This window comes from Temnothorax americanus, unplaced genomic scaffold (genome assembly GCF_048541705.1).
Source record: "Temnothorax americanus isolate GAGA-0224 unplaced genomic scaffold, ASM4854170v1 Scaffold16, whole genome shotgun sequence".
Classification (NCBI taxonomy): domain Eukaryota; kingdom Metazoa; phylum Arthropoda; class Insecta; order Hymenoptera; family Formicidae; genus Temnothorax; species Temnothorax americanus.
The window spans coordinates 3,976,714-4,003,083 of record NW_027509297.1 but is presented as its reverse complement, the minus strand read 5'-3'; the positions used below and the strand labels follow the sequence as shown (position 1 = coordinate 4,003,083).

General features: G+C 40.7%; 1 protein-coding gene across 1 annotated transcript in view; it reads left to right on the top strand.

Moving 5' to 3' along the window:
* The window catches only part of LOC143895589 (proton-coupled amino acid transporter-like protein acs), a 231,777-nt gene extending 212,108 nt beyond the window's left edge, over positions 1–19,669 (top strand). The window contains exons 3-9 of the mRNA XM_077402842.1: positions 14,516–14,608; positions 15,682–15,954; positions 16,206–16,560; positions 16,759–16,937; positions 17,143–17,327; positions 17,742–17,982; positions 18,338–19,669. Of these exons, the coding sequence (XP_077258968.1) occupies positions 15,740–15,954; positions 16,206–16,560; positions 16,759–16,937; positions 17,143–17,327; positions 17,742–17,982; positions 18,338–18,344 (1,182 nt within the window). The 5' untranslated portion in view covers positions 14,516–14,608; positions 15,682–15,739 and the 3' untranslated portion in view covers positions 18,345–19,669. The remainder of the gene's footprint in view (positions 1–14,515; positions 14,609–15,681; positions 15,955–16,205; positions 16,561–16,758; positions 16,938–17,142; positions 17,328–17,741; positions 17,983–18,337) is intronic.
* The last annotated feature ends 6,701 nt before the right edge of the window (positions 19,670–26,370 follow it).

Genomic DNA, 26,370 nt, shown 5'->3' with positions numbered 1-26,370 from the left:
TTTTTGTTTACTTTTGTTTAATTTGGTATTATAAATTACAAAAGGTACATAGTTCTTACTTATTGAGCACGTGTGATTTATAGATCTTTACATTTGAGAATGTCCAAAACCAATGGTCGAAAGTCGAAACGTCATGGTTATATTATAATTAATTTTGGCCATTCAGACCAAGTACTTGTCATTTGTGTTTTATTCTTTCCAAGATTTTTAATTTTCAGAAATGCTCCATTTCTTTCTCTTAATTGTTTCTAAATTGGCCTTTTGACGATTTAAATACGGAATTTCCGAGGGACGTAAATATAAAATTATCGAAATAAATACTTTTTGGCGGACAATGAGAGCATTTCTCGCGCGCTTGGAATTCCCAGCAGCACGGCGGCGATAACGACGAAAAAAAGGCGCAGAATTTGCCATAAAAAATGCTAAAGCGACTGGGGAAAAGGGCGTTAACGACGTCTTCGTTAAGGGATGCCCGCCGGGCAGAGTTAAAACGACGAGGAATCAAAAGATCGATTAGAATCGGCCGTCACCGCGGGATTTCTCGTACAATTCGAAGGGAGAAATCTTGCCCTCGCGACAGGGAACGCGGGGTCAGGGTAGGAGGGCTGTGTTTGTAAGAAATACGAAGGGAATGGAAGAAAAGGTGACGCGAGAGCCACCCTCCGTTGTTCGATTTCTCGCTTTGCCGGCGTTTTCGGGGGAAACGACGCGATGTCCATCCTCTTTCCTTTCTGCGGAAATTCAATATTTTGGCTATCGAGTTTCCTACGAGAAGAGAGAGGTGCCGTTTTTCTCCTTTTTTCTACCTTTCACATTTATTTATGCCGAAAGAAAACGAATGACTTTAAAATTGTTTGGCATTGAGTCGAAAGATGAGAAACTAATGCGTGATTCGTCCCTTGCGGTTGAAAAGTGATTGTAAATGGTCCTTCAAGAATAAAACAAATTCTAGATACATTCTAGAAACAAATTCGAAACAAAGAAATTTTTAAAAAAGATGTCAAAAGAGCAGTTAATTTCCCAAAATTATATGTATAGTCTCTAATCGATAAATTGTTATACAATTTACTCATCATAATTATTATTTTATTCGACCTTTCCGAACTTCTCTCGTAACGACTAATTTTCACAGCCACCAAGTCGGTCTGCGATTCCCACGCAAATCTCGGTATCTCAATAGAAAGATTATCTCGCGATATCCGTACAGAGCCTCGGCGCAGTTGGAGGACACGGGGAAAGAAGGAAGAGAGGAAAAGGAGAGGCCCGGAGTCTCACGGGCGCAGACACGCAAGAAACGGGAGCTCGCCCGCTGCGACGAACAGCGAGAGAGGCGTGGCGGGAAAACATGCCGTCACAATGTCGGTTCAACTACACGACAATTATCGCCGGCGAGCTTTATAATTAAGAGGCCTCACCCGCGGTCCGGCATTTATCTAGCATCTCCGGCGTGTGCGTCCCGCGGCGACGATCCGGTTGGCATGGAGCAACGCGACTTGGGACGAATTACGCGCGACGAACTTGTATATACGGTAATCGGCGCTTCCTTGCGCGCGTGGAAGCTACGCACGACAAGCCTGGTTACTGTAACCGGTATATATACGTTCTTTCTTCTTTCGCAATGCGGCTCCTTCCTCATTGACGACGACCGCGTGCTGCGGCATTGTGATGCGTCGATCGGAATCGGGAACTCCGAAAGGTACTCCAGAAACGAAGACTCGACGCATCGGTAGAACGATCATTTTCGAAATGATAATTTATAATAATGAAAATATTAATACAGTAAAATTGAATATAATTATTTAATCACGCACAGGACCTTTTTGTGTCGAAAAATATAATCAAAGGTAGAATTATATTTATATATAAAAAGAGAAATTCATTTATATTAATATAATATTATATAATATCTATATATATAATACAAGATTACTGAATAATATATTCAGGAACACTCTTGTTAATTTTAGCGTTGTGATATTGAAACGTTTCGATGTCAATTACATAATTTTAGTATTTCTTACAAATTATATCTGGTTCTAAAAAATTGCATTTAATATTTTTTTGGATAGGATAAAATCTAAATTAGTTAATGATCGGTTTACATTGTGATAACATTTTGTTTAAAATAAATTTAATTGCAGCGAGAAAGCAATTGGACGGACACGCGATGGCGAATCTAAAGAAAACGGCTGTAAAAAAAATATAGGGAAACGCAGAGAAACGCACAACATATATTCGGAACACGCAGCAGGGTTACCGGTGGTCGCCCATTGAAATTTCACCGAGCGGTACAATGTAATTCGGAGTTCGGGGTCATCGTGTGACACGTTAACGTGCTCTAATGCGCCCTTAACGAACCCCTTAATCCAATTTCGCGCAAAGTAACGAAATTATGTGCTGGCTGACCGGAAGCCGCGGCGGCGAGCTTTCAAGCTTCTCTCATTCGGCCCCTCTCGAGTGGCTGCCATTCAAACTACTCGAGAACCCAAACGAACGTGTTTGGCTTGATCCTATTCTATTTCACTATGATCTCCTGTGAATACGTCACTTTAACGTGGCACGTCGGTTCGTTAAAACGTAGCTTTTAACAATAAGGGCCAATATAAAAAGGATAGTATAGCGTCATTTGACGAAAAAAAAGATTCATTGACAGGGAAATTTTTCTTCGTAATTAGGTGCAAAATATTAAAACGCATACAAAATGCATATAAAGAAATCTTTAATATTATTGACACGTTATATCACGTTATAGCACCGTCCACGAGTTAAGTAGGCCATTCCTGTTGGATTTTATTCATTTTTTATACTCGGGACTGTGCTGTCGATATATATATGCTGTCGATGGTAATTTTCTACTTTATGTTAGTTATTTTTTACGATTCATTTATTTAAAAAAAATAGAAAAATATCGATTTTTTAACTTGTTAGACAGGCACACAGATTGACACAAATTCGATGACGAATTCGTATAACGTGCGGAACACGTTCTTAAGGTAGGCGTCTCGCTACGTGTGCTAGTCATGTGACTGTTTGTAGGTTTTCACGTTCAGAAATATATTTCAGGCAATTTTTGCTAAGGGAAAAATAATTTTATGACGTATGGTGTAAAATTTCATACGTGACAAAGTATGTTACTTTTTCCAAATTATGTGATTTTTCTCATTTGACTCCGTTTTAATTAGCTGATCGTGCGAGTCGTCGAGAAAGGTTACAAGTGAGGTTACATCTCCTTTTCGATTGAATTTTGACAATTACTGAGAAAGGGTTTCAAAACGCATGACAGGGGTGTCAATCACTATCCACGTCGGCTAAGAAAGACGAGCCTCATAACCTGCAACTACAGTGATTAGCCAGCGGCGTTGCCAAGTCTTCCCAACTTTACCTCGACCAAAAAATGTCTGCTTGATTACCACATTTTCACTAAAATAAACTAAAAAATTAGCAACAAAATCTCCGGTAAACTATATATTTTATGGTTGCATCGGATTCTTCGAAATCTAATGTACAAAAACAAGGTTTTTTCTCACTTCATCTAATCGAAAAATGCGAAAATATGTGATTGAAACCGTGATAGAGCCTTCTTTTTCGTGCCGTCTGTATGAAGTAATGCAAAATTTGTGATTTTCGAGATCGATTTTCTAGAGTAAATAGTCGGTAAGGAGCCACAGAAAAAATCGACTGCAAAGTTGATCATATAATTTGATATAAAATCCAAAATCGAAAACTGTATCTAATACATGCCCTGACGAGACGACTACCTTAACTGCGAGCGTGGAGATCTGTTTAACAGTCATGGGGTTCGGCCATATGTGCGGCACCAAGGAGGATTATCATCGGGGAGATCCGTTATCTCGGTGGCACGCGTTTCCGCGTGGAATCTCTCGCTTCTTCTCGTTCTATCCTCTCCTTCGCTCTCTCTTTCTCTCTCTCTCTCTCTCTCTCTCTCTCTCTCTCTCTCTCTTGTTCTCTCTCGTTCTCTCGTTTCCCCTATCTCGTGCCTGTCCTGCTTTATGGTCGGGACGTGATAATAGAGATGTCATCCTGTCGGTGCTTTGACAACCCCATAACACAGGCGTTCGCGTAGCCTGTCTGTAACGCGGCGCTGTGCTCCCCAGAGATTTTGGAAACTGTCGTTGTGCCCATCGTAGTTTTACGCCACGCTATTTTCGACGACTTTTCTCGTATTGTCATGTCGCACAACCAAATATATGTGATTAGGTACGAAGAGTAGCTACGTACGAATGTGTATGCGTACACATTTATTTACGCCAACCTGGTTTAGCCTTATTTCGCATATTGGACGTCAACGTTAAACGTTCTGGTAACTAAGTTTTAAATTAAAAACTTGATAGAATTTGAGAAAACTGAATTAAGAATGAGATATTTAGTAGCAAAAATGTTTATAAGAAGAAAGCAGAAGTCGTTCGAAGAAAATAGCGGATAAGTATATTTCGTCGTAGCGCGAAGATCGCTACGTAAGATATGATTCTCAGGCAGGATCATTTGTGAGAGCTAATGCGATGATCGGGATGATCGACACGCGCGCGGCCAAGTATTTAAGATCGCCGGATAACGGAGTCACGTGCGAGCAGGATTCGGCAGGACGTTTATTGAGAGCACCCCTCTCTGTCTCGCCCTTCATCGCCCGTTGACAGCGCGGCATACGCGATATATTGCTTTTTAAAGGACTTTAAAAGCTACCTTATCGGATTGTCGCCACCGAATGAATCGCGTCGCGCGGCGTGCGCGTATGCGTATATCCGTGCCCATCGTTTCGGGCACGGTCACTTTTCCTCCTCGCTGTACCTTTCGATCTACACATGAATACTTCGCCCAAAGTTGCCGTTTTGATCATTGCCATGTATTTCACTGCCATGCATCGATATATTAAGCCGGTCATATAGAAAACTAAATTTATTTAATGTTAGACTATGATTAAAAAACTCCGACAATCATTCACTCAAAGTATGCAATTAATTAGATCCTATATAAAAGAACATAAATGTCGAATCTAATTTATCTTCTTTAAAACTTTTTCTTTTTTTGGAGGAAAGGGAGAAGGAAGAAGAAAATATATATAAGTAAACTATAAATACTTTTCGAGATAAATACATTATACATTACATAAATTAAAAAAAAAATATATATATATATATATATAGTTTATTTTATGAGAAAAAAATACGATACAACCTTACTCGTAAATTTCGAGAATTATTTATGATTATTTATGCATAATGCTGTAGAAAAGAAACGGCAGGGTTTTACATGATCTGACTACATTATCTTCCGCGTATCTAAACTTAGCTTGTAATTATAACCGAAATAATGTAATCGTTTGCATTGTATTTTACGATTATAATTACAAGGCAAAATGCTCCCTGCCTATTATCATATTTTTCCGGATTCTCCGCGATTCTGAAAATTTGATAAAGTTCAGTCCAGTATGCTCGCGTCTCGCGCGCGCACATACACACACATAAATACGTATGCACGCAGGACGATATTACAAAATTATCGCGACGTCAATGTTATCGGCACCGTCCGTTCAGAGTGGAGCACATATAGATACACGGAGCGATACGCTCCGCGTGGCATAATGGAGCCGATCGGACGGCGGGATTCCCGCGTGAAATGCGAGTTCCCCATAGAATAGATCCTAACCCCCTCCTCTCCTTTTACCTTTCTCCCTTTCCCCCGGGCGGAACCGTCCGTGCCCGAGATAATGCGATAACGAGCTTTACTACATGACTATCGCCACTGCGCGTATTTGTTGCCGCGATCGATTCGCGCCGGTATCCGCCGAAAATAAATTGCCCCGACCCGGTAAAATTTATTAAACGCCGCTACGCAACCACCTTCCTGCACATTAACCCCTTAACGTCACATTTTTTCCGCGATCGATAGACAAAAGATTTATTTACATTCTCCAGGATAGGAAGTCACATTATTCGTTGGGATCGACTTTGCCGTCTTTTTTTTTTTATTAACTTCAAACTTAGTTCTATTATAAACATAATTTTTTAAAAGTAGAATGAAGAAGCATATAAGTTAAGCTATGGTTGAAAGTGAAAAATGCAAACGCATCTTTGAATGTATATAACGATATTATAATTTGTATCACCGAAAAGCGTATTAAATTCTTTGCTTATTTTATATTTAATTTGATAAGTCAGATTTTTAATTCAAGTTCTTTATTAGAAAAAAAACATATAATGGGTATCTCGTATTTTTATCGACATTAAGACAATTTATATACTTTAATTCATACTACTATTTCGTCTTTCTGCACTTTAATCCACCTGCTTTTAAATTTCGTCACCTGCTTTATATTTTCGATGTTTCATATGAATTTGCGGAATGCATGCTAAGCGTTTCTCGAAATGACGAGAACCGTCGGAGAGAAGCGACCTGTATGAGACGCGTTAAGTGCTCACCCCTGCAGGCGAGGGGCGAGTATATTGGTTGGCGCTACCTTGCGAGAAATCGCGGTGCCCCGCGTTTTGTAATGACCTCATTGTCGTACCGGGGCGCGTCGTCAACGCCCCCCGCCATTGTCGCTTCCTGAGAACGTTTGACTTTGCCGGGTGATTGCAGGGTGAATTTCTCGGGAGTTTGCTGCATTGTTGCGCGAGAATATGGAGGGAGGCGCTTTGCGGCCATGCGGGAGGGATACTTCGGTTATAGTTCCTTCTCGTCTTTCGCCCCTTCCCCGTCTCTCTTCCTCTTTTCCTCACTCGGTTCCCCAGTGAGACGCGCGTAGCTTAGCGGGCCCGAGCAACCTTCCCTGAGAAGATTTCAAATTACAGGCTCCAGAAACGGCGTCCCCGTCGTGGACCGCGCAACCCCCTGTCGCGTCATCGCAGAAACACGCGCGAGGCACCCCGCCTCGAAGGCGCACTGCACCGCTTCCTTTTCTTCTGTTTTTTTTTCTTCTCCTTTTTATTCCCCTTCGCGATTTCTCTCGCGATATCTTTCACTACTGACTGCCGAGTTGAGTTTGAGAACACGGCTCGTAAGCTGTACGGAAGTGTCACAAAAATCCAGGTGGCTACATCACGAACATTTTGAAAGATGTTACGTTTAATTAATATTACTTGTATGCTCTCTTCCAATCCTGCGATACTATCGTAGAATGACAATCTTAGATTGAAAACCTTATTCTTTGATAAAATTTAACAAAATTTTAATTGTTGCTTCGCGTATTTTGAGATGCGTAATATAGAAAACAAATAAAAATTATTTGATTGCGCATTAATTACCGCGCGTGACTCCGATTGCCTCTCTCAATTCCCTTTACTTGAAAAATAATTTGTGCGTTTACAATAATTATAAAAATAAGAGACAAGTTCAAATAACCGTCTTATAAAATTTTTAATAGAATAGCTAAAGTTTATACAAGCCTATAAATTACTATTTGTGTCCATAAATAAACGAAAGAGTAACTACGTTACTGTTATCAATTGTAGCCATAATTTAATTGACTTCCAGAGTCTCTTTTTCCCTAAATAAATTCTACACGATAAAGAATATCGTAAGTGTCTAACTCTTAAATTTCTGTAGCCTTTCCTGCACTAACCGTGCCGTAGTTGGCTTCGGTTGGGACCGGTAGAAAAACTGTAAATGTACATATAATTTAACTAGTCTCGAAGAGTGAAAACTATGTACGAAATTATGTACGAGACGGGCAGCCGAGTGAAAATCACAAACGGGGGAGCAGACACGCGCATCGTCCCTTTGACGACGATCTCGCGCGGAGGGATGATACTTTGAACTCGCCGACAACTCTTTCGAGACCTTCGTTACGGTTCGCTTCGCGAGTATCTCTGCGTACGTGTATGCCCAGGAAGAAAAGAGCCCCGCCCGGCTATTCTTACCGACCCCTGCCTCGGAATATTAAACAAAACGCACTTTTGCCTGCCGTTCATTACCGCAACTCGGCAGACCGGTGCGACGCGTCCTTTCGAAGCGACGTATAGCAAGGCGTTGAGTCGAGCGTTGAATTAAAATAGACATTATCTTAATGTGGACCACGCATTAACGTTAACCTTGCCGTAAAATGTTTCTAGGATTGGGAAGTAACGTGTTACCATTACAAGTTTTTTTTTTCAGTAACAATTTGGTAACGGCGTTATTTTTTTTTTTTTTTTTTTTTAGATAGTAGTATAGTAACGCAGTTACATTTTTTGGGTAACGGTAACGAATCGAACAGTTACTTTAATCGTTATACTTTAGAGAGACCGGGTCTATAAGATCTATTAACTTTTTCAATTCTGGATGTGTTTCATCTTCGAGTATGGTGGGCAGCAAAGTTATTGCGATATGAATTATTTGATCTCAATAGAAGAATTTTTCATAATTTTGCCTACACCTAAAAGAAACGCCAAAATTCCGTCAATGTTTAATGTGAAAGTAAAACATTGAAGCGTTTTTTAAACATGTCATGTTATATTCCTTCAAATTCGGAGCACGCAATTATATAATATTAGTCGCGCCCTAACACGCGCTCTAGCATCGCGACGCGCGATCGAGAACGCCAACTTTAACGCGAAACCGAGCGTTTTCCACAACGTGATTTACGCGGGAGCGTTAATCCCTATTGTTTTTTTTTTCCAGCAGATCGTGCGCGAACACAGGCGATCGGATCGGCCGCGGCGTGTAGAACATGGCAGTCTCTGAAAGAGAGACAGAAAGGACAAGGGAGAAAGAGAGAGAGAGCAATAGATAGATTTATTCTGTTGCGTGATGAAAAGAGACGGAGAGAAAGAGAGACAGAAAAACGGCGAGAGAGGATTCGTATCGCATTCGAACTCACGCGTGTGCGTCGGGCGTTTTTAATGCGTGTTACCCAGCGAAACCGCAATCCGCTTTTGCGGCGGATGCCGGTGCTGTCCGCAGCCCGCCGGTTGGCGGTTTCCGGTAACGCGCTTTGGCGTAAACCAGCAGGCACGCCTGATTTCGAAATTGCAAAACATTTTCACACTCTTGTGGTTCCAACGCTGTCCGACAGCCCCCTCCCTGCCTCCCGTCCTCCCGTCATGCCGTTGCGCGCACGGTGCCACCTTCCGCTCCCTTTGCATTTCCGGTTTTTTTTTCGTTCCTCCACACACGCGTGCACATCGCCGTTTAAAATCACGCGCACTCCTAAAATGCGCTTCGCGCGCCCGAAAAACGCGCTGCGCGTTTATAGAACGTCGTTAACGCGAAAAAATGCTTGGATTTATACAACAAAAACGAAAACGCGAATAATATTCTAAAATCCAATGCAAGAATTTATACTGAAGAACACAAAGTAGGTTGCATCCTAAATTTCATCCCTTGTATATTGGTTCTCAAAATTAAGAAATGTAATTTCCGCGTTACGCCGAATATCTTTATTCTGTAAATATCGAAGTATGCTTAATCTTCAGATTTTTGAATATTTAATTAATATATTTAGTTATAGGGGGGGGTTTATTTAAGAAAAATAATCATTTCTTTTACTTCGCTTTGTTGTACAAGATTTGATGTTTTCTTATTCCAACTCCATCCTCAACTCGGCTACTCAACATCTTTAACTTCTTTCTTTCTCTTTCTCTCTTTCTTCTTTTTTCTATATATTTCCAAAATTTTTTATATACAAAGTACCAATTAAAGCATCAAATCGTTCACGATAGAACTCCATCGCGCGGAAAAGTCGAGCTCGTTTGGCATATCACTCGTGTCTCAGAGGTTCATTTTAAACACGTTAAAGAGTTCGACGGCGAGATCGTTGCTAGAACTTTCCCGAGAGTTATTCCGGCGCGCGGCGCGGCGTTCACCGCGATACCCCGGGATTTCGTGTTTAATTGTGAAGCGTTTAACCAGCATCGGCCCGCGGCGACAGGCAACGCCGGAGCAATGCCGGAGTCGGAGTGTACAGTCATTAAATTATTCCGGAATGTGAGCTCGATGGGTGTCCCCGATCGGTTCGACTCTGAAACGCGTTCAATAGAAGGATCGGCCGGTACATCTGACGCGATCTATATAACTCTCTCGCACGTGTTAGACGCTGCGCCAGTTCTTGTTTCGCACGCGTCTCAGCAACACCCATTTTCTTTATCCCGAATGACCGTATTCGAGCTAACGAGCATACTCAAAACTAAATCGGGATAAAAGGATGAAAGAAGGGCTTACTTTGTTAAACATTGGCCAACTGACTTATAGCAATGAAACCGCTAGAAAATATAAATGACAAAGTCCATAAATCGAATAAATAATCTTTCGTAAATTATTTTACGATAGATTTATAAGATGCGCGTTAATAAGAAAGACAAAAATTATCGGGACATGCATACCGCACGGAGCACATTCGATAATTATTCACGCTGCAAATCCAAATGTGTTATTTTAACTGAAACTCTTCTTACACATTTCTTGCCGTTTTAAATCACGTCATTTAAACACGTATTAAGTTTTAATTTAATACGATTAAACATGTTAAATGACGTAATTTAACACATGAAAAGACATGTAAAAAGAGCTTTAGTCAAATGTGTCAGTTAAATAACACACTTGGATTTGCAGTGCGCGACTGTTATTAAATCAACAACAAAAAGTTTCCATAATGACATTTTGTAAATCCACGCTGTTGAACTCATCAACAGAAAACTTGAATAACTTTTCTAATCTTTAAACCTAGTCCCTCTTAAAATCGAAGAGTGAAATATCACTTAAAACGAATAAAATCCAAATGTAACGAAAAGTGAAAATTGAGCCTGTGCACTTCAAGTGATTCGCCACTCTATAGAAAAGAGTAAAATTGTGCTCTATAAGTTGGAGTGAAATCGCACTCTATTTGAGTGAAAGGGCACTCTTTTCGAGTGCAGTAGATTAGCGTCCATAGGAGTGAATTATGTCACTCTACAATTATAAATGGAAAATTTCACTCTGTTAAAGTTTTTTAGTGACTCGTGATTATCACTATAGCTTTAGAGTGAGATCATATCACTCCGATTAGAATAGCTGCTCTAAAAATTTTAGTGGAAAATCCACTCCTACCTTATAAGTGCCCGCATTTAGAGTGACAACCCCCTCTTTTGGAGTGACTATCAATTACTCTAATACATTAGTGGCGACGCCACTTTATGAGATTTAGAGATTATCCGAGAAACACTCGTTTCATTTCCTCGACATATTAATTCGAAAAGACTGATAATAGCTAATAGCTTGAACACAAACATCCCGTCGGAGAATATCAGCATCGGTCAGCGATGCACTTTCGATCGGACGGATATCTCATCGCGGCACGTGCAGAATCTCGAGGTACCCCCTGCGGGAGGTGCCCAGGCTCTCGGCTCTCGAACCCCAGATATGACGCGAATCAGTGACTCCGAAAAACGATCCTTCAGCGCGCGGCACGGCGCGCGGGGCAAATGGCGTGTCGGCAAACAAAATCGGTCGGTGGAATGCCATCGGGGCGGCTGCAACGGGCAGTACCGTGGTCCAGGTTATATACTCTTCTCTTCGTGGCCGGTGCGCACACACGTCGTCCCCGCGGGGGCTGAGCGAAACGCAAAAACGTCAGCGGCAAAATCCTCGAATAATTTTTCGAACGCGCAACGAGCCCGCGAGCCGTCCTGCCGCCGCATGAAACTGCTTCGCTTCGCCACGCCGTTTGTACCGCACCAGTTTGCTCCGAATCGAATCGAACGTTTCTCCGATAAATAACGTCACATTTTCGACGTACACGCCGACAAAAAGGCTTTTTGCGCATCGCGCTCGCTGCCGGCAACAATGCGGAAAAAGCGCGCGTCAGACATGTTAGATCTGTCCAATTGTTGCCTCCCTCTCTGCATATCCGGTACCTCTTTTGCCGCATTGGAAATCGCGCTCGTTAGTGGTACACACGATTATCGATATTTTATGGAAAACCATCGGCAGCTAATTATCGATACAAGGGAGAAATCCCCCGTCCTCTCCCCCGCCCCCCCTCTCTCCGGCAACGTTCCACTATCGAACGGTAATTATAATCGAGCAATTATAATTATAATTATAATGAAATATAACACACGATATCGTCCGACGCGATTTCCATAGTTTGCTCCATGCTATAGCTACAAAGTATATTATATTGTTATATTTTCAATCGATTAATTTTATCATGAAGAAATATTGCGTTGCCGCATTTATCATTGCAATGATTCTCATCGATCTTAACGTACATTAGACATTAAAAGGTTCAAGAGATGCCGAGGCATTTATCTGCCGTTGTCTCCAATCTTCTTTTGCTATTAACCGCCCGCGCCGCCGTTTATTGTGCAATGTACATTATCGCGGCTAATTACCGCGGCAGTTGCCCTTTGACTCGATTAATAACAACGAATGCGCCCAGCGATACCCAGCCACGTGCTGCGTCGCGTTTCCAAATTTGTTCCACGGGAGTTTACGGGGTCGCTAACCGGTCCATCGAGCGGAGAAAAGAGAAAAAAAGGAGAAGAACCGGGACGCGACGCAGGGAAAGAAGGAAGGGAGGGTCTCTCCGTGAGAGGGAGACAGAAGAGGGCGATTCGTACCATTTGGCTCGGCTTCGACGTCGGTTAACGCAGCGGGGTTACCGCGGACGCCTCGACGGACACATTGAGGGCGCCCGCTCGACTTGATAATCGCTTGCCATTCATACACTTTTCATTGGATTGCGATTGAGCATTAAGAAACCGGGAGACCCGGGGGCTATACGGCCGCGTATTGCGTCGCGCCCAGGCGACGTATTAGCATTAGGAGGCATCATCTCGAGTGTAAACACTGCATGGGCACCGCGGATTTAGTCACAGTCGAGAACCGCGGGACGTCCCCGATATTATCGTCCCTTTTCACGTTTTTACCTTCGGCACCGTCCCTCTGCCGCACCCCGGTCGATATACCCACCTCGTAACGCGCCGGAGACCGGAGATCCATTAACCTCCTCAAAAACCGCTTCTTTCTAATTTGGAACGGTTTCAATCTAATTCAGTTTTGGTAGGATTTAAATTTGAGTGAAAACAACAAGATTTTTATTTTTTTATTAGACTCTTAATATCAGATATATCCCATACGCTGTAAATATCACATATGATATTGCTAAGAGACGAGCGTTGACATATTTACGAAAAACTATTCCGACGTTTACTTCATTATAAAGAATACTAAGGGGGCATCAGGGGCTTTTTTAACAAAATATATAAAAAAATTTTAGAAATAAAGATGGAATGAGAAAAAATTTTTGATTTAGCAATTAAGTTACATTATTAAATGATATTCTTTAAGAATCTTTTACAAGTAAATTCAAATTTACTTTAGTCACTTTAATATAAAATTTATTATAAAATAAATAAAATTATAATTTTTTTGTATCGCGCCTTATATTACAAGAAGTATAAAATGAAATACGCGTATAAAAAATTTTAAGTGAGTTACATCTCGCGCACCAGCTTTTCACGAGCAATCTGCGCGTTAACTCGCCCGACAGATCTCGTTCTATGTACATCCCTAAGAGCGAGATCGACCCAAAGACATCGACGAAAGAAATATCTGAGGGAGGATCCGGCCAGATCCGGCGAAACGCTGCTGACGCAAGAAAGTTTCATCTCCGAAAGGGCGAGGAGAAGAAAGCGGTTTGTCGTTGGCCTTAACCGCGAGGATTCACGGTTAAAACCCACGAGCGGCGGACGTCGTTCATGATCCCCTTTATCCAATCCGTGAGGATCCGCGGGGCGTTAAATCCCTCACGGGAAAGCTCCGTAACTGAGCTCTCGCGTTCGCGCGCGCTAAGTCGGTCAGCTCGGTCCAGCCGAGCGAGAGGATCACAATACCGGCGCCCGACCGCGGCCGGGCACATCCATCCCCGGCTCGCGCGTTCTCTCCCCGTGAAAATTAGTTGCGCGAGAAATCCATGCTAATGTCGGCTAATCGGCCGTAATCAGCCGTGAGAGCCGACGGCTGTCACGAGTCGACGTACCGTGGAAGATTGCGACACGAGAGAGAGATTTTTTCCTTGGGCCGCGCGTCAGCGGTTCGATCGTAACGGATTGACGCGCGATCAGGCGGTATTCGTAAAGAGATCGTGTTTCTACAACAGCCTATTTTCGTGCAGACTGACAGATTGAGATGTAAGTAGATCTTCCGAGTTCTTTTCAAAGCGCATGGCATTGCAGCTCTGTCGCGGCCCGATTTATAGAATTAATGAGCTAGGAACAGATCTCGTAACATTTGGGGACTAGCTGCTGGTTCGTTATTGACTTAAATCGCATGGTTGACTCGCAATGACGTTATGTCTTTATCTATTAATATGGTTGAAAAATATGAAGAAACACAAGAAAATATTATATTGCTTGCAAATAAATATAAAGTATAACTTGCAATAAAAGTATACTCATATAATCCTAATAAAAATATAGTATCACAAACTGGCAATTACAGCTGGAAAGTTTCAAAAAATATAGTTGCAATTAGAACCTTTATTAACATTGATTATAAAATACTTGAATTGCTTTTAATATGACGTTTCTATAACTTATAGGGATAACACAAAAGCTGAAGAACAACCGAGCGAGCCTACCACTGAGGAAGTCTATAATCCTCACTTGCATCGTGTCACTTACAAACCACTGTCGTATGTTTGTTTTTCTCAAACTATTTGTTTAATTTTAATGTGTATTAAAACACATTGAATGCTGGATCTAATTTGCCTCTCTTTGACAATGTCAAAATAAAAATTTTACAATACTATTAGATCTACATCTCTCTTGATAAAATATTATATAATATATAATATAATTGAATTATATAATCTATAAAATTCGCGTGCGTTTATTACTTTAGACTATTATTTCAACATTAATTATATTTATAGAATATAAATGTTATTTTTTACGAAATATGCATTTTTTGAATTTATTGAAATATAATTTAAAATTTCTACAAAGTAGATTGTTTCCTGTACATTTTAAACTACATAAAATAATTTTTTGATATGTTTAAGTGTCTAAAAAATAGGGTTATGCACAGTTCTCTCGTGACTTGAAGCAAATAAACAGAAAGTAATTTTAAAAATATATTTTAAATTTTCATTTAATTTGTTACCTGATAACAGCTTCTACCTGTAAACTCGATTTGAAATAGACAAAGAGAAAGAGGATAAATCAATGCGAGGAACGTGAAGTTGTGACGCCAAATAGCATTAAAACTTTTGAAGTGCTCTTCTGTAAAATCACTTGATCTTTATGTACCTTTTCTTGAAAAGTACATATCTCACTGATCTTTTTAATCTTTCCTTTAATCTCTTCAAAAATAAATAGACACTGATTTAGTCCCGTTTAGCTTTATAAAATTATTATAGGTAACAAAAGTTGTGAGGACAAAAGGATTGACTTTTTTCAAATCATAATTGAATTCAGGAAGTGGTTATTTATTTAGAAAAAAAGCATCAATCAAAATGTATTCAATTATATTAAAAAATAATAATAATAAAAAGATGATTCAAATATATTAATCTACCGTTGAGACAAAAGAATAGAAAGAGATAGATAGAAAACATAAAAAAAAGAATAATAATAAGAAAGATATAAGAATAGAATAGATTTTATAATTACATCCCTTAATCCTCTCTTCGCCCTCTACCTATTATTTCGCATTTACTCATATTATTTTGTTCATCGTTACGTGATTTATTTCTTGTTTTTGCAGAGACTTTGGAACTCTCGCAAACTTGATAAAAAGTGCGGCCGGAACGGGTCTCTTCGCCATGCCGAACGCGTTTGCTTGCGTCGGGCTCTTTATCGGGATTGTCGGTACGGCGTTTATGGGTCTACTGATAACCGGGTCTCTTCAGTTACTCGTTAGAATTCACCACATGATGTGCATTCGTCTGAGGAAACCCGTCTTGGTGTATGAAGAGGTGGTAGTCGCCACTTTAACCACGGATGTGCGAAAACCGTGGCTCTCTCCGCGCGCTGCAACGTTCGTAATATCAGTAATCGCGTTATTTCACGCTGGATACTTTTATAGCACGGCAAAATGCGTGTTGTATGATATCAATGCGATACTTTACACTAAAACACGGCGAGATATAATTGTAGATATATAATTATTAAATTTAATGGAATTACACTACGGTATTTTACTACGAAGAGATAAATACAATACGCTAATTGTACGTGTATTAAATGTATTAGAGAGACAGGGCAATTTGAGTTTCCATTTGCTTGTAGACTCATCGTCGATATCACGATGTTAGCGTGTTACATCGGGATCGGTTCGGTTTACGTCGTGTTCATTTCCGGCATAATCCAAGAAGGCGTGGACAGTGAAAAAGTCATCGGTCAAGGCTACTACGCGCTCATGATATTTCCACTTCTTTTTGTAATGAATATGTTGAAGAATCTATCGGACATCGCGCCGATTTCTATTGCCGGGAACATTTTGCTCTTGGCCGCCGGGTTTATTGGAGTCGTGTACGCTTTGAAAGACGGAATCAGCGACAAATGGAACACGATCGGGCCGAACATAAACATGTATCCGAAGTTTATCGGCATGGTTTTCTTCAGTATGTGTTCGCCGGGAGTGGTGAGTCTTTAATCTCTAATGAATCAAGTCAGTTCCTATTTTCTATAATTAATTTGTTTTTATTTTATTTTTATTTTTCTATAATTTATTTATTTTAATTCTATTTTATATTAAGATCGTTTGGTACGGTTTTGTTTTCAATAATGACGCATGTCATTCGATAATAACGCTTCGAATTACTATGTTTGCATCTTTCAGATACTAGCGATAGAACATAGTATGAAAAAACCTTGGGATTATGTTAAACCATGCGGAATACTGAACTGGGGCATGGCATTTTTGGTCTTGATACACATTCTCGTCGGATCTATTGGTTACTTGAAGTGGGGACCCGATGCGCTTGGCAATTTTATCCGTAATCATGAGACGCACGACGGGTAATGCGATTACATCAACTACAATAACCCAAAACATAAAGATTTAGGGCCCTGTTCTAATTGCTTCATTAAAAGTATCTTTTCTTGAATGTGCGGACTTTTCTATCATTGATGGTCAAAGGGTTAAGAAATATGACTACAAAGTTCGTTACTTTTGAAATACTTTCTGCACTAATACGTGTCTCATATTTCATCGGCTATTTAGACCGACGATAGCGGCACTGATAATGCAAGCGCTGGCAATATACTTCACGTATGGGTTGCAATGTTACATGCCCATTAGAATTCTGAAGGACGGCTATGCCATTCCGGCCATCGAAGATGGCACCTGTAAAGGAACACCGTTCCTGTGGGATCTGATCATCCGTTTTGGCATCACCATCGCTACGTGTATATAAACAACAATTTCTCTTCAAACCTCTTTCGCGCGTTGTTCCGCTCTCCCTCGTTAACTTGAAAGTAAACTCGGCCGAGCTCGATGGTGCGCGGCGAATTGAATCCCTCTCCCTTTCCTTATCCCGAAGCGATCAACTTCGTGGAATCGATCAATCCATCCGATTACAGTCCGCTTTTGGACCCAGATATTACTAAAGTTCAGGAATCCACTTTCGCGGAATTCGATGTAGATGCTCAATTTTGTCCAAATCTCGTTTGATCGGATCACTCCAGAGTTACTATATACAACGTCGCTAGCTGCGTTACCTGCTTTAATTTGCTCTAATTACGTTAATCGATACGCGTATATCGTTGTTGCTCGGCGAACGGAACTTTTCCGAGATAAAGCGGAATCACTGTATTTTGCAGGTATTCTGGCAGCGGCGATCCCGAAGCTCGATCTGTTTACCGGTTTGGTCGGCGCTATATGTATATCTACATTGGCCACGTTGATCCCGGTTACCTTGTACATTCTCGTGCATCACGGAGATTACGGCAAGTTTAAATGGAGACTGATTCTAGGCGGCTCTATGTTTTCCATCGCTTTCATCGCAGCCTTGTGTGCTGTGACGACTAATTTCATCTTAATCGTCAAGTATTTTAAATACGGGTACGGAGCATCTTTATTAAATAATACTTTAATAAGTTACTTCTCGATTTTTATACATCGAAGGAATAGGATGTGTGTTCGATTTGAATTTTATATTGCAACGAGAACTAATGTGATTAATCCGTGTATTGCGGTTTTTATTTCTATATCTGTTTGTTTACCGGTCTTTATGTGTTTTCTTAATTTATCACACTAAAGATGGTCTGATGACGGACTAAAAACTAAAATAGCTTTTCCGCTTGTCGAATAATGCTTTCAAACTCATCTAGAATCTTGATCATGAATACGGTTGGAAATATTCGCATTTACGTCAATACAAAGACCGACGAGATGATAAACTTTTTATTCTTTTCAGGGATTGAAGCCGGAGCGCGACGACGGTGTTATCTTAATCTAGTCTCTGTTCGTAGTCCGCAGCCCGATGAAAATACCGTCGGTATGCCTCGTGGCGTTTTCCATTTTTGTCTTCGAGTACGGCTCTAAAGCCGTCATCGTTTACGCGCGATTCAGCCTAATCACGGCAGCTGCGGTGGCGGCGACGGCGCCGGCGGTAGCGGCGGTGGCGACAACGACGACGGCGGCGAGGCGGCTGGAAAAACCGCGAAAAAGGCGTGAAGCTCGTGAGGGACAAAAAGCGAAGAGAGCCAGAAAAAAGGAGAGAGAAAAGAGGGAATACGGCGAGAGAAGCGCGACGTATAATCGCGTCAGATCACCGAGGCGTCAATGGCTGCTGCTGCTGCTGCTGCTGCTGCTGCTGCTGGGCTTATCACGCACACACACGTGGGACACATGATGATAGAAAGAGAGAGAGAGAGAGAGAGAGAGAGAGAGAGAGAGGAAGGGAGAGAAAGGCAGAGACATGTGGAAACTGGCAGACACGTATCGACAAGGCGAATGTACAGTCGTGTGGGTGCACGTGAAGGCCAGGGGGACGACGTTGCGCAAACGACGAGAGAGAGAGAGAGAGAGAGAGAGAGAGAGAGAGAGAGGAGGAGGACAAGGGCATTCTCTTTCTCTCTCTAGCTATAGGAAAAGGAACCAAAGCAAAGGCGGCGGCGGTGGCGGTGGCGCGGCGGTGACGGCGCGAAGAGAGAGTCTCAGCGGGACACGGAAGGGTGCTTTCATCACATAGAGGACACAACCCCTTTTAGTGGCTACCGCTTCCCCCGCCGCCACTCTCCCCTACGTCCTAACTTACCGTGTCCCCCGTCACTCTTCGGGGAGGCCGTCCTCTCTTTCTCTCTCTCAGATTCGCTCTTACAGACTCCCTATGCCTGGCCGCTCATCCGTTTGCCAGTTCAAGGTGGCTGCGTTCATTACCGGAGGATACACCGGGTGTGGTGTGAGACTCCACCGAACCCGTCGTCGGCTTCCCTCGCCGTGCTACCCTCGCCGGCCAGCCCCCGAGAGCAAACGTTCCGTTTAATAATTATATCGATGAGTTGCCAAGAATGCCGCGACGCTCAAAGTATTGCACGAATCGCGAAAGCGCCTTACGCTGATCGCCGAACACTAAATTCACCGAAATAATTCCAAGTATCCAAACAAATTATTCCAGAATTTATTATCTTGCGACACGCCTAAAAATATATTGTATGAAGATCAATTATCTTATACCGTGAATTATGTATGTGGTTAATATTAAAATAGTATCCAAGATGCATAGATTTTTTTACTTATGTGGTATGCAAAATAAATTAGAAATACCGCGTGTAAATTAATAAATAATGGAAATAATAGGTATAATGAATAATAAATATTTTTATTCCATCGGTATTGATAAACTTCAAATATTAAAAACTCGTTTCCGATGACAATCACTTGGCATTCTTGCGTAAATCCATCAAAGAACATGAAATATTATCCGGTCGTTTAGGAACACTCGGCATACGTATTTATACGAATTGTTACACCTGTTGAAACATGCAATAGCGATCGCGAAAGTACGTGGAAGTACCGGGGCGAAATTGAACGAACACGTGCACATGCGTGTCCCTTTCAGAAATAAGTAACGACCGACCAACCGAGAAATCGTTACTGAGATTTTCCTTTCTAATTGGAACGAAACGAAGTCCCCGCGCGGAATTGCGGAGATTAACCGACCACACGAGCGCACGTGCACTTAAACAGCAGCTAATTGCTAAACCGAGAGAGGCAGGATCGCCGTTGAGCGCCTCATTCCAAGTTTTCTCCGTTTTGCTAGCGGAGAAAGTATATTTTTTACAAAAGCAGATAATTATTAACTCCCTCATTATCAGGGAGGATGCTGGAGGCATATATATTCCGATATTAAAAGACTAATATTAAAACTTTATTTTGCTATTAAAAAAAACATAAAAAAATGACATAGTTATATATAAGAATCTTTCCATTGCAATATATAATCAAATTTTTTTGCAAACTGATAATAGATAAAGATAAATTTAATATTTAGAGATATGATTTTGTACAATAGGTAGAAATCCCAAAAAATCCTCTTCTTTAATTGTTAATTCTCGAAGAGAATATGGCGATGATGGAGGATTTTAAAATTTCTACTTATTGTACAAAATTGTACACGTACGAATATCGAAATCTCCAAATATCAAATTTTGCAATCTTTATAAAAACAGTCTTGAGAAATTTCAATAATGACTGATATGAGATCTTTATAGATTTTTTTATTTATATAAAGTTATTTATTTTTCTTTATATTTATAATGAAACATTATTCATTATTATATTTTAATACGTATTTGTGGTTGCATATAGCAAATACACATAAATAATAAAAACTTGATACTTCGTGATTTTATATACAAAGAAATTTCTCAGTATTTCTCAGATTTTTAGATTTTTTCTTCTCTAAAGATTATTTATTTTCCTATATATTTATTTGACTTTTCATTATACCTATAATGGTAAAAATCAGATTTAGAACGTATTCGTAGTTGTAGTGAATACATATAAATAGCAAAAATTTTACTTTTGTACAGAGAAATTTTTGATATAAAATTCTTAAATTCTTTTTATGTAACACGTGCATGAAAAGTGCCCCATTGCGCACGCTACGCGTGCGTAATAGACCACTTTCCACGCACTTGCAACATAAAATAGGGTGTGCAAGTCGTGCTGTAAGATGAAAATTCAAGGGTGCGGTGACCGCATTCGCCTTCGGCTCGTGCGTCAACTCCGGGAATTTTCATCTTACAGTACTTGTTGCACAAATAACTATTAATTTTATAAGGATAATTTTTTTTATAAAAATTATTTATTTCCTTCTACAAATAAGAAATTACTTACATTCAAAGCAATAGCTATTTATATTATTTTTAATTAACGACTTATTTTTCACTTATTATGTTTGACTGTAACATCGTTTTTGGACTATTTATTCCATCACTTCAAATGTAAACTCCATGTCGAATATTATCTCTTCTTTTTTCAATAGATTGTAATTTATATGTTTCTATCTTTATAATATGAATTGTCGTGTACATTATTTCTGTCGTTCTGAAAAATACCAAGTATGGCTCGAAACATAAACCAATCATTTTAATTTAATAAACATTAGCTTTAAATTTATTTTCTAACATCTTTTTATTGCTCGAAAATTGGCTGTCCTTACACTAATTAGTTATTTTCTCTTATATTTATAATGAAATATTATTTCTAGGACGTTTTTGCGATTGCGTATATAGTAAATTCCTACAAATAGCCAAGTGTACCCGCGTGTCTTTGAAGGCACACGCGCGTCTTCACGTTCCGCGGATATTCCGCGGCGTCGACGTCGCGGCGTCGTCGACGTTGGCAAGTTCGCGATACTTCGCAGGAACTAACACGACGAATAGAAGGAAGCCGCGTAGGAAGCGAAACGGTCTAAGAAGACGGATGGTAAGACAGGATAAGCAGATATTAACCGAGTTTACGGTGACGGGGAGGGGGGGGAAGTAAAGGAACCTGAGATGAAGGAGGGAGGAGGAAAAGGGACACTGCGTAGCAACCAGAAGGGGTTTGCTCGCGGCTTTCCTTTCGCCGATTTCCTCCACACTCTCGTGTTGCGAGGCTAAGATGGAGAAGAGGAACGAGCGCCTTAGTCGCCGTCGGAAACGGAGAACCCGGGCTTTCCTTATCTCGAGTCTGCAAGACTGCCTCCAGTAATACCGTGCGCCGCTGGAAACCCTTACGAGAGACGAGAACCCCGTGAAATATCGCTAAACGGCTTGGTACCCCTTTCCCACCTACCTCTTCTTATACTTCGATCTTTCACGAACGACGATCATCCACTCCCGTCTTTTCGAACACTTCACGCGCTCGATGACCATCCCTCCGCACGTGCACCAGCCGTAACTCCCTCCCTCTACGAGACGATATTCACTCTCACCGGCGAGATAACGCATATATTGCGCCAATGACAATGGACACGATCTGTCCACACACACACACACACACACACACACACACACACACACACACACACACACACACACACACACACACACACACACACACACACACACACACACACACACACACACACAGCTGCCGATACTTTCCTCGTGTAATGACAGGCGAATATCATGCATTGATGTTCGCAACCGATTCCACAAATATCGGTGCACAAACGTAGAAACTGTAGAAAGTTTTATTTTTTATTGCTTTATATTTCAAGACCCAATTTGCTGAAATTTAATAATTAATTTTCCTGCAACATAATAATTAATTCCACGCTATACAATTCACAACCAGTGTTCTGATGTTCAACCATCCATATGCGACTTTGCAACAATACGTTGGAAACATTTTTCTTTATTTTTCAGCTTTCTAAAATTCTGAACTCGTCTTTTAGCGCTATTATTATACCTTCACGAATCTCAGGATCGTCGGAATTTAGATTTAGGCGCCGACACGGGCATCTTTGCGCGGGACACGAAAACGGGTAACAAGAAAACGCCGAGGAAACGAACGAGCGCGCTTCATTATACGCGACGCCGACACGCTTCGTTTGTCCCCGGAAGTTGTGCTTCGGGAGGGGTGACGTCGACACGGGGTCCGAAGAGAGGGAGGGTGAGACGCGAGGAAGAGGCAGAACAGAAGGGAGAGTGAGGTGTAAATGTGAAGTCGGGGAGGGGGGCGGAGAGGACGGCTTGAATTAATACAATCACGCGGGGGTGGCTCACCACTCGCAGTCCGTGGCAAAGAGGGTGAGAAGCAACGAGAGATAACCACCCCTTTGCTTGTCATCGAAATTATACGCTGCCAACACTCGACCTCGTTTATACCATGCCGACTTTCTCCTCTCCTCCTTCGTCTTACTCTCTCTCTTCGTCTTTCCCTCGATAGATATATTCCAAATTTTCGGCAACCAAGGAATACTTATATGTCAAAATGTTGAATCTAGTTTCGAAATTAGAAGCCAAGTACGTCAGTAACAAACTGTATATAGTCACAGCAATAACATGACCAGTAAAGTTTTCATTGTAATAATAAATTATTACCTTTAATCTTTTGAGATTCCAATTTTATGGGTTGTAACTATCTAAAGAGAACAATTAAATTAATTCTTATTTAATTAATACATATTTTAGTGAATTGAATATTTTGTCTGAAGAAAACTCATATGTAACGAGTTTGAAAAGATTTAGTTTTTCTTTATTCACCTAAGTTTATATAAAAATTAATATAAAAAACGCTTCAGGTTTTTAAAAACCGTTAGTAATAAAAAAATTCAATAGGATTTTTTCGTCTAAGAAAAAACGTGTGTTAGTTTTTTTTTTTTTCATTTATGTTTCGTTCTTCAAGTTTCTCTGTAACATATATTTGCTTAAGATCTCCAGGACTGTATCTCATTCCTATCTAGAGAAAATCATGCGGCTTACCATATAACATCGAGGTATCGAAAATGATCGCGCTCACCTCGCGGAAATCGAGTGAGTGCGAAAGAAACATTTCATTCCCCGTGGGAGAGCGCGCGGAATCGGGTTACGGGGGTTTTTAATAAAATCAGGCGCCCGCCGAGGCGTGTCAAATGGAAATATGCACGTTCGGCCGAGAGATTTTGCGGGCGGGGTGAGGCCTGCTGCGTTTGTAAAACGGGGGTGCGACTCGATAACGATGGAATTCATCCATCCATCCATCCATCCACCCCGCCGCACGGAGGTGGGCGCGCTACGGAGCGGAGAGAGCGCGACGGGAAGAAATTTTTTTTCTTCCTTCATTTCCTTCCGCTTCCCTAGACCTGTATCGTAATCAAGAAGACACGGAGCGAATTAGCAATTCGGTTTCGCGCGAGATTTGCCGGGCGTGAACTGTCCGGGGAGAATTTTCCGCGAGAGCACCAGTGCACCTATCCTGTACAGACATCCAGCCAATATTCTTAATTATTCTATTAATCTATTAGATATCCTAAGATTTGTTACGGCTTTCATATTTTCACGGCTTTAATATTTTTAGTAACAATACATAAGTTATATATGATATAGACACAATAATTAATAGTGATATCGTGATCACATTGTGTTAATAAGCAAATAAAAAAGGAATTGAATCTCAGATTTTTCTAAAAATATCACGTTTCTGCTATATTCAGATTCAGAAGTATACGAAGCTATAATACTTCTGTTAATAAATTCTACTAAAAAAAATAGAAAAAGCGTTTTTTCTCAAAATTTCCAGATTAGCTTATTTTCTATATATACATTTACAAAACAAGCATTTATATTTTGCTTTCCAATTTACGAAACGCTTACACCAGAGATACGATCTGTTCCAGAAGAATTCTGGTTCTAGCTTTATTTTGTAGGAATGTGACCATTTGAGAAAGATTAATTATATTGTCTTGCTTCGTTTAACTCTATCGAGAGCTTTACGACGATATTGGTGTTATCGGCGTAACGGGTGTCGCTGTTGGATAAGGGTTAAAAAGCTTTCTCACTTCGAAAGTATCACCCTTCCGATTCCGCGACGGAGGGCGGATAGGGTTTGTCGCGCGTCGAACTGTGTCACGGTGAAACCGTGCGGAGTACATGGCGCGAAGTCGATAAACGTGACAAATGCGAGATACAACCGGGACGACCGGCATCGGCAGTGCCGAAGGAGCCGTCGAAGTTGCGCCGCGAACACTTATGGAACGCCGTTCGTTTTATGGGGCTTCTTATCGGCCTGCTGCCAGACCATAAACGCATTTTCGATGTCGACACAAGGCGACGCGTTTATACGTGTAAGTCATGTTCTCTTTTTTTCCCCCTTTTTCCTCCGCGGAGTACCTTGACGGAGTGAATACGCGGATCGCGTAGCGCACATACGCTCGTCGAATGCATCGTGAAAAATGCGTTCCGCCGACGAAAAGTTACATAAACCATAATGAAAGATTAAATTGATATATTTGACAAATTCTTAAAGTTAAGAGGTAAAAAGTATTTTAGTATTATTACGAGTATTTTAGTACCAAGTGACATAAATATTATATCTGTCATCGTATAACGGGACTTCTTTCTTCTTTTTCTGATCGTGTGATGAATATTTATTTGCAACATTGTTCTAAAAATTCAAAACTAATGTAAAACTAGACGTGTACACATATGCCAGTGTCCGTAAAGAAATTAATGGCTGATAATGTCGTTGAATCATTAAATAATTGTAACAATGCAGCGATTTTGTAGCAAACAAAATTAATGATTCCTGTTTTAATATTTGCTACTGCATAAAGACAACATTTTTATATTAAAACAAAGTTGCAAATTATTTATGTAATCGGATTACATTTTTTTTATTTTTGAAGTAAAAAATCTTTGCGAAAGCAAATGGAAATTGTGGTACAATGCGTTTAATACGTTATAACGTATTTATTATTATATTTTCCAGGATTATGTTCCTTTGACTAATGCTTGTTTGTATCAATATATGTTAACATTAATTAAATATAGAAACTAATATTAACAAATATCTAAAAAAGCGGGATGTTGCAAAATAGCGAAAAAATCGTTAATCAGAATATCTTTGGACATCTTTCATATTTATTTAGATAGATATTTAAGAATATCCACCGTATATTTTTGCCGCGTATGGATTTTCATGCTCTGAATAATCGCATGGACGGATATGTAGGGGGAAAACACGTGGGACAAGAAGATCGAACAATCGCGAGAAACAGGTTCCGAAGATTAGATATCCGGTGCCGAAAGCTCTTTGCTCTTGGACTTTTTCTCTTTCGTCTATATAGAACTCGATCTCCGAGTTTCACGGAGCTCATCAGTCGCTACTGCCGCCGTCGCGCCCCTCCGCCACAGATCTCTCCCCTTAGACATCGCGGGTCTCTTATCAGCGACCTGCAGGTTATCATCGACGGTCGAAGGTTATGAATTAAAAGACGAAAAAAAAAAACGTCGGGAGGAGGGATAACAACCGCCA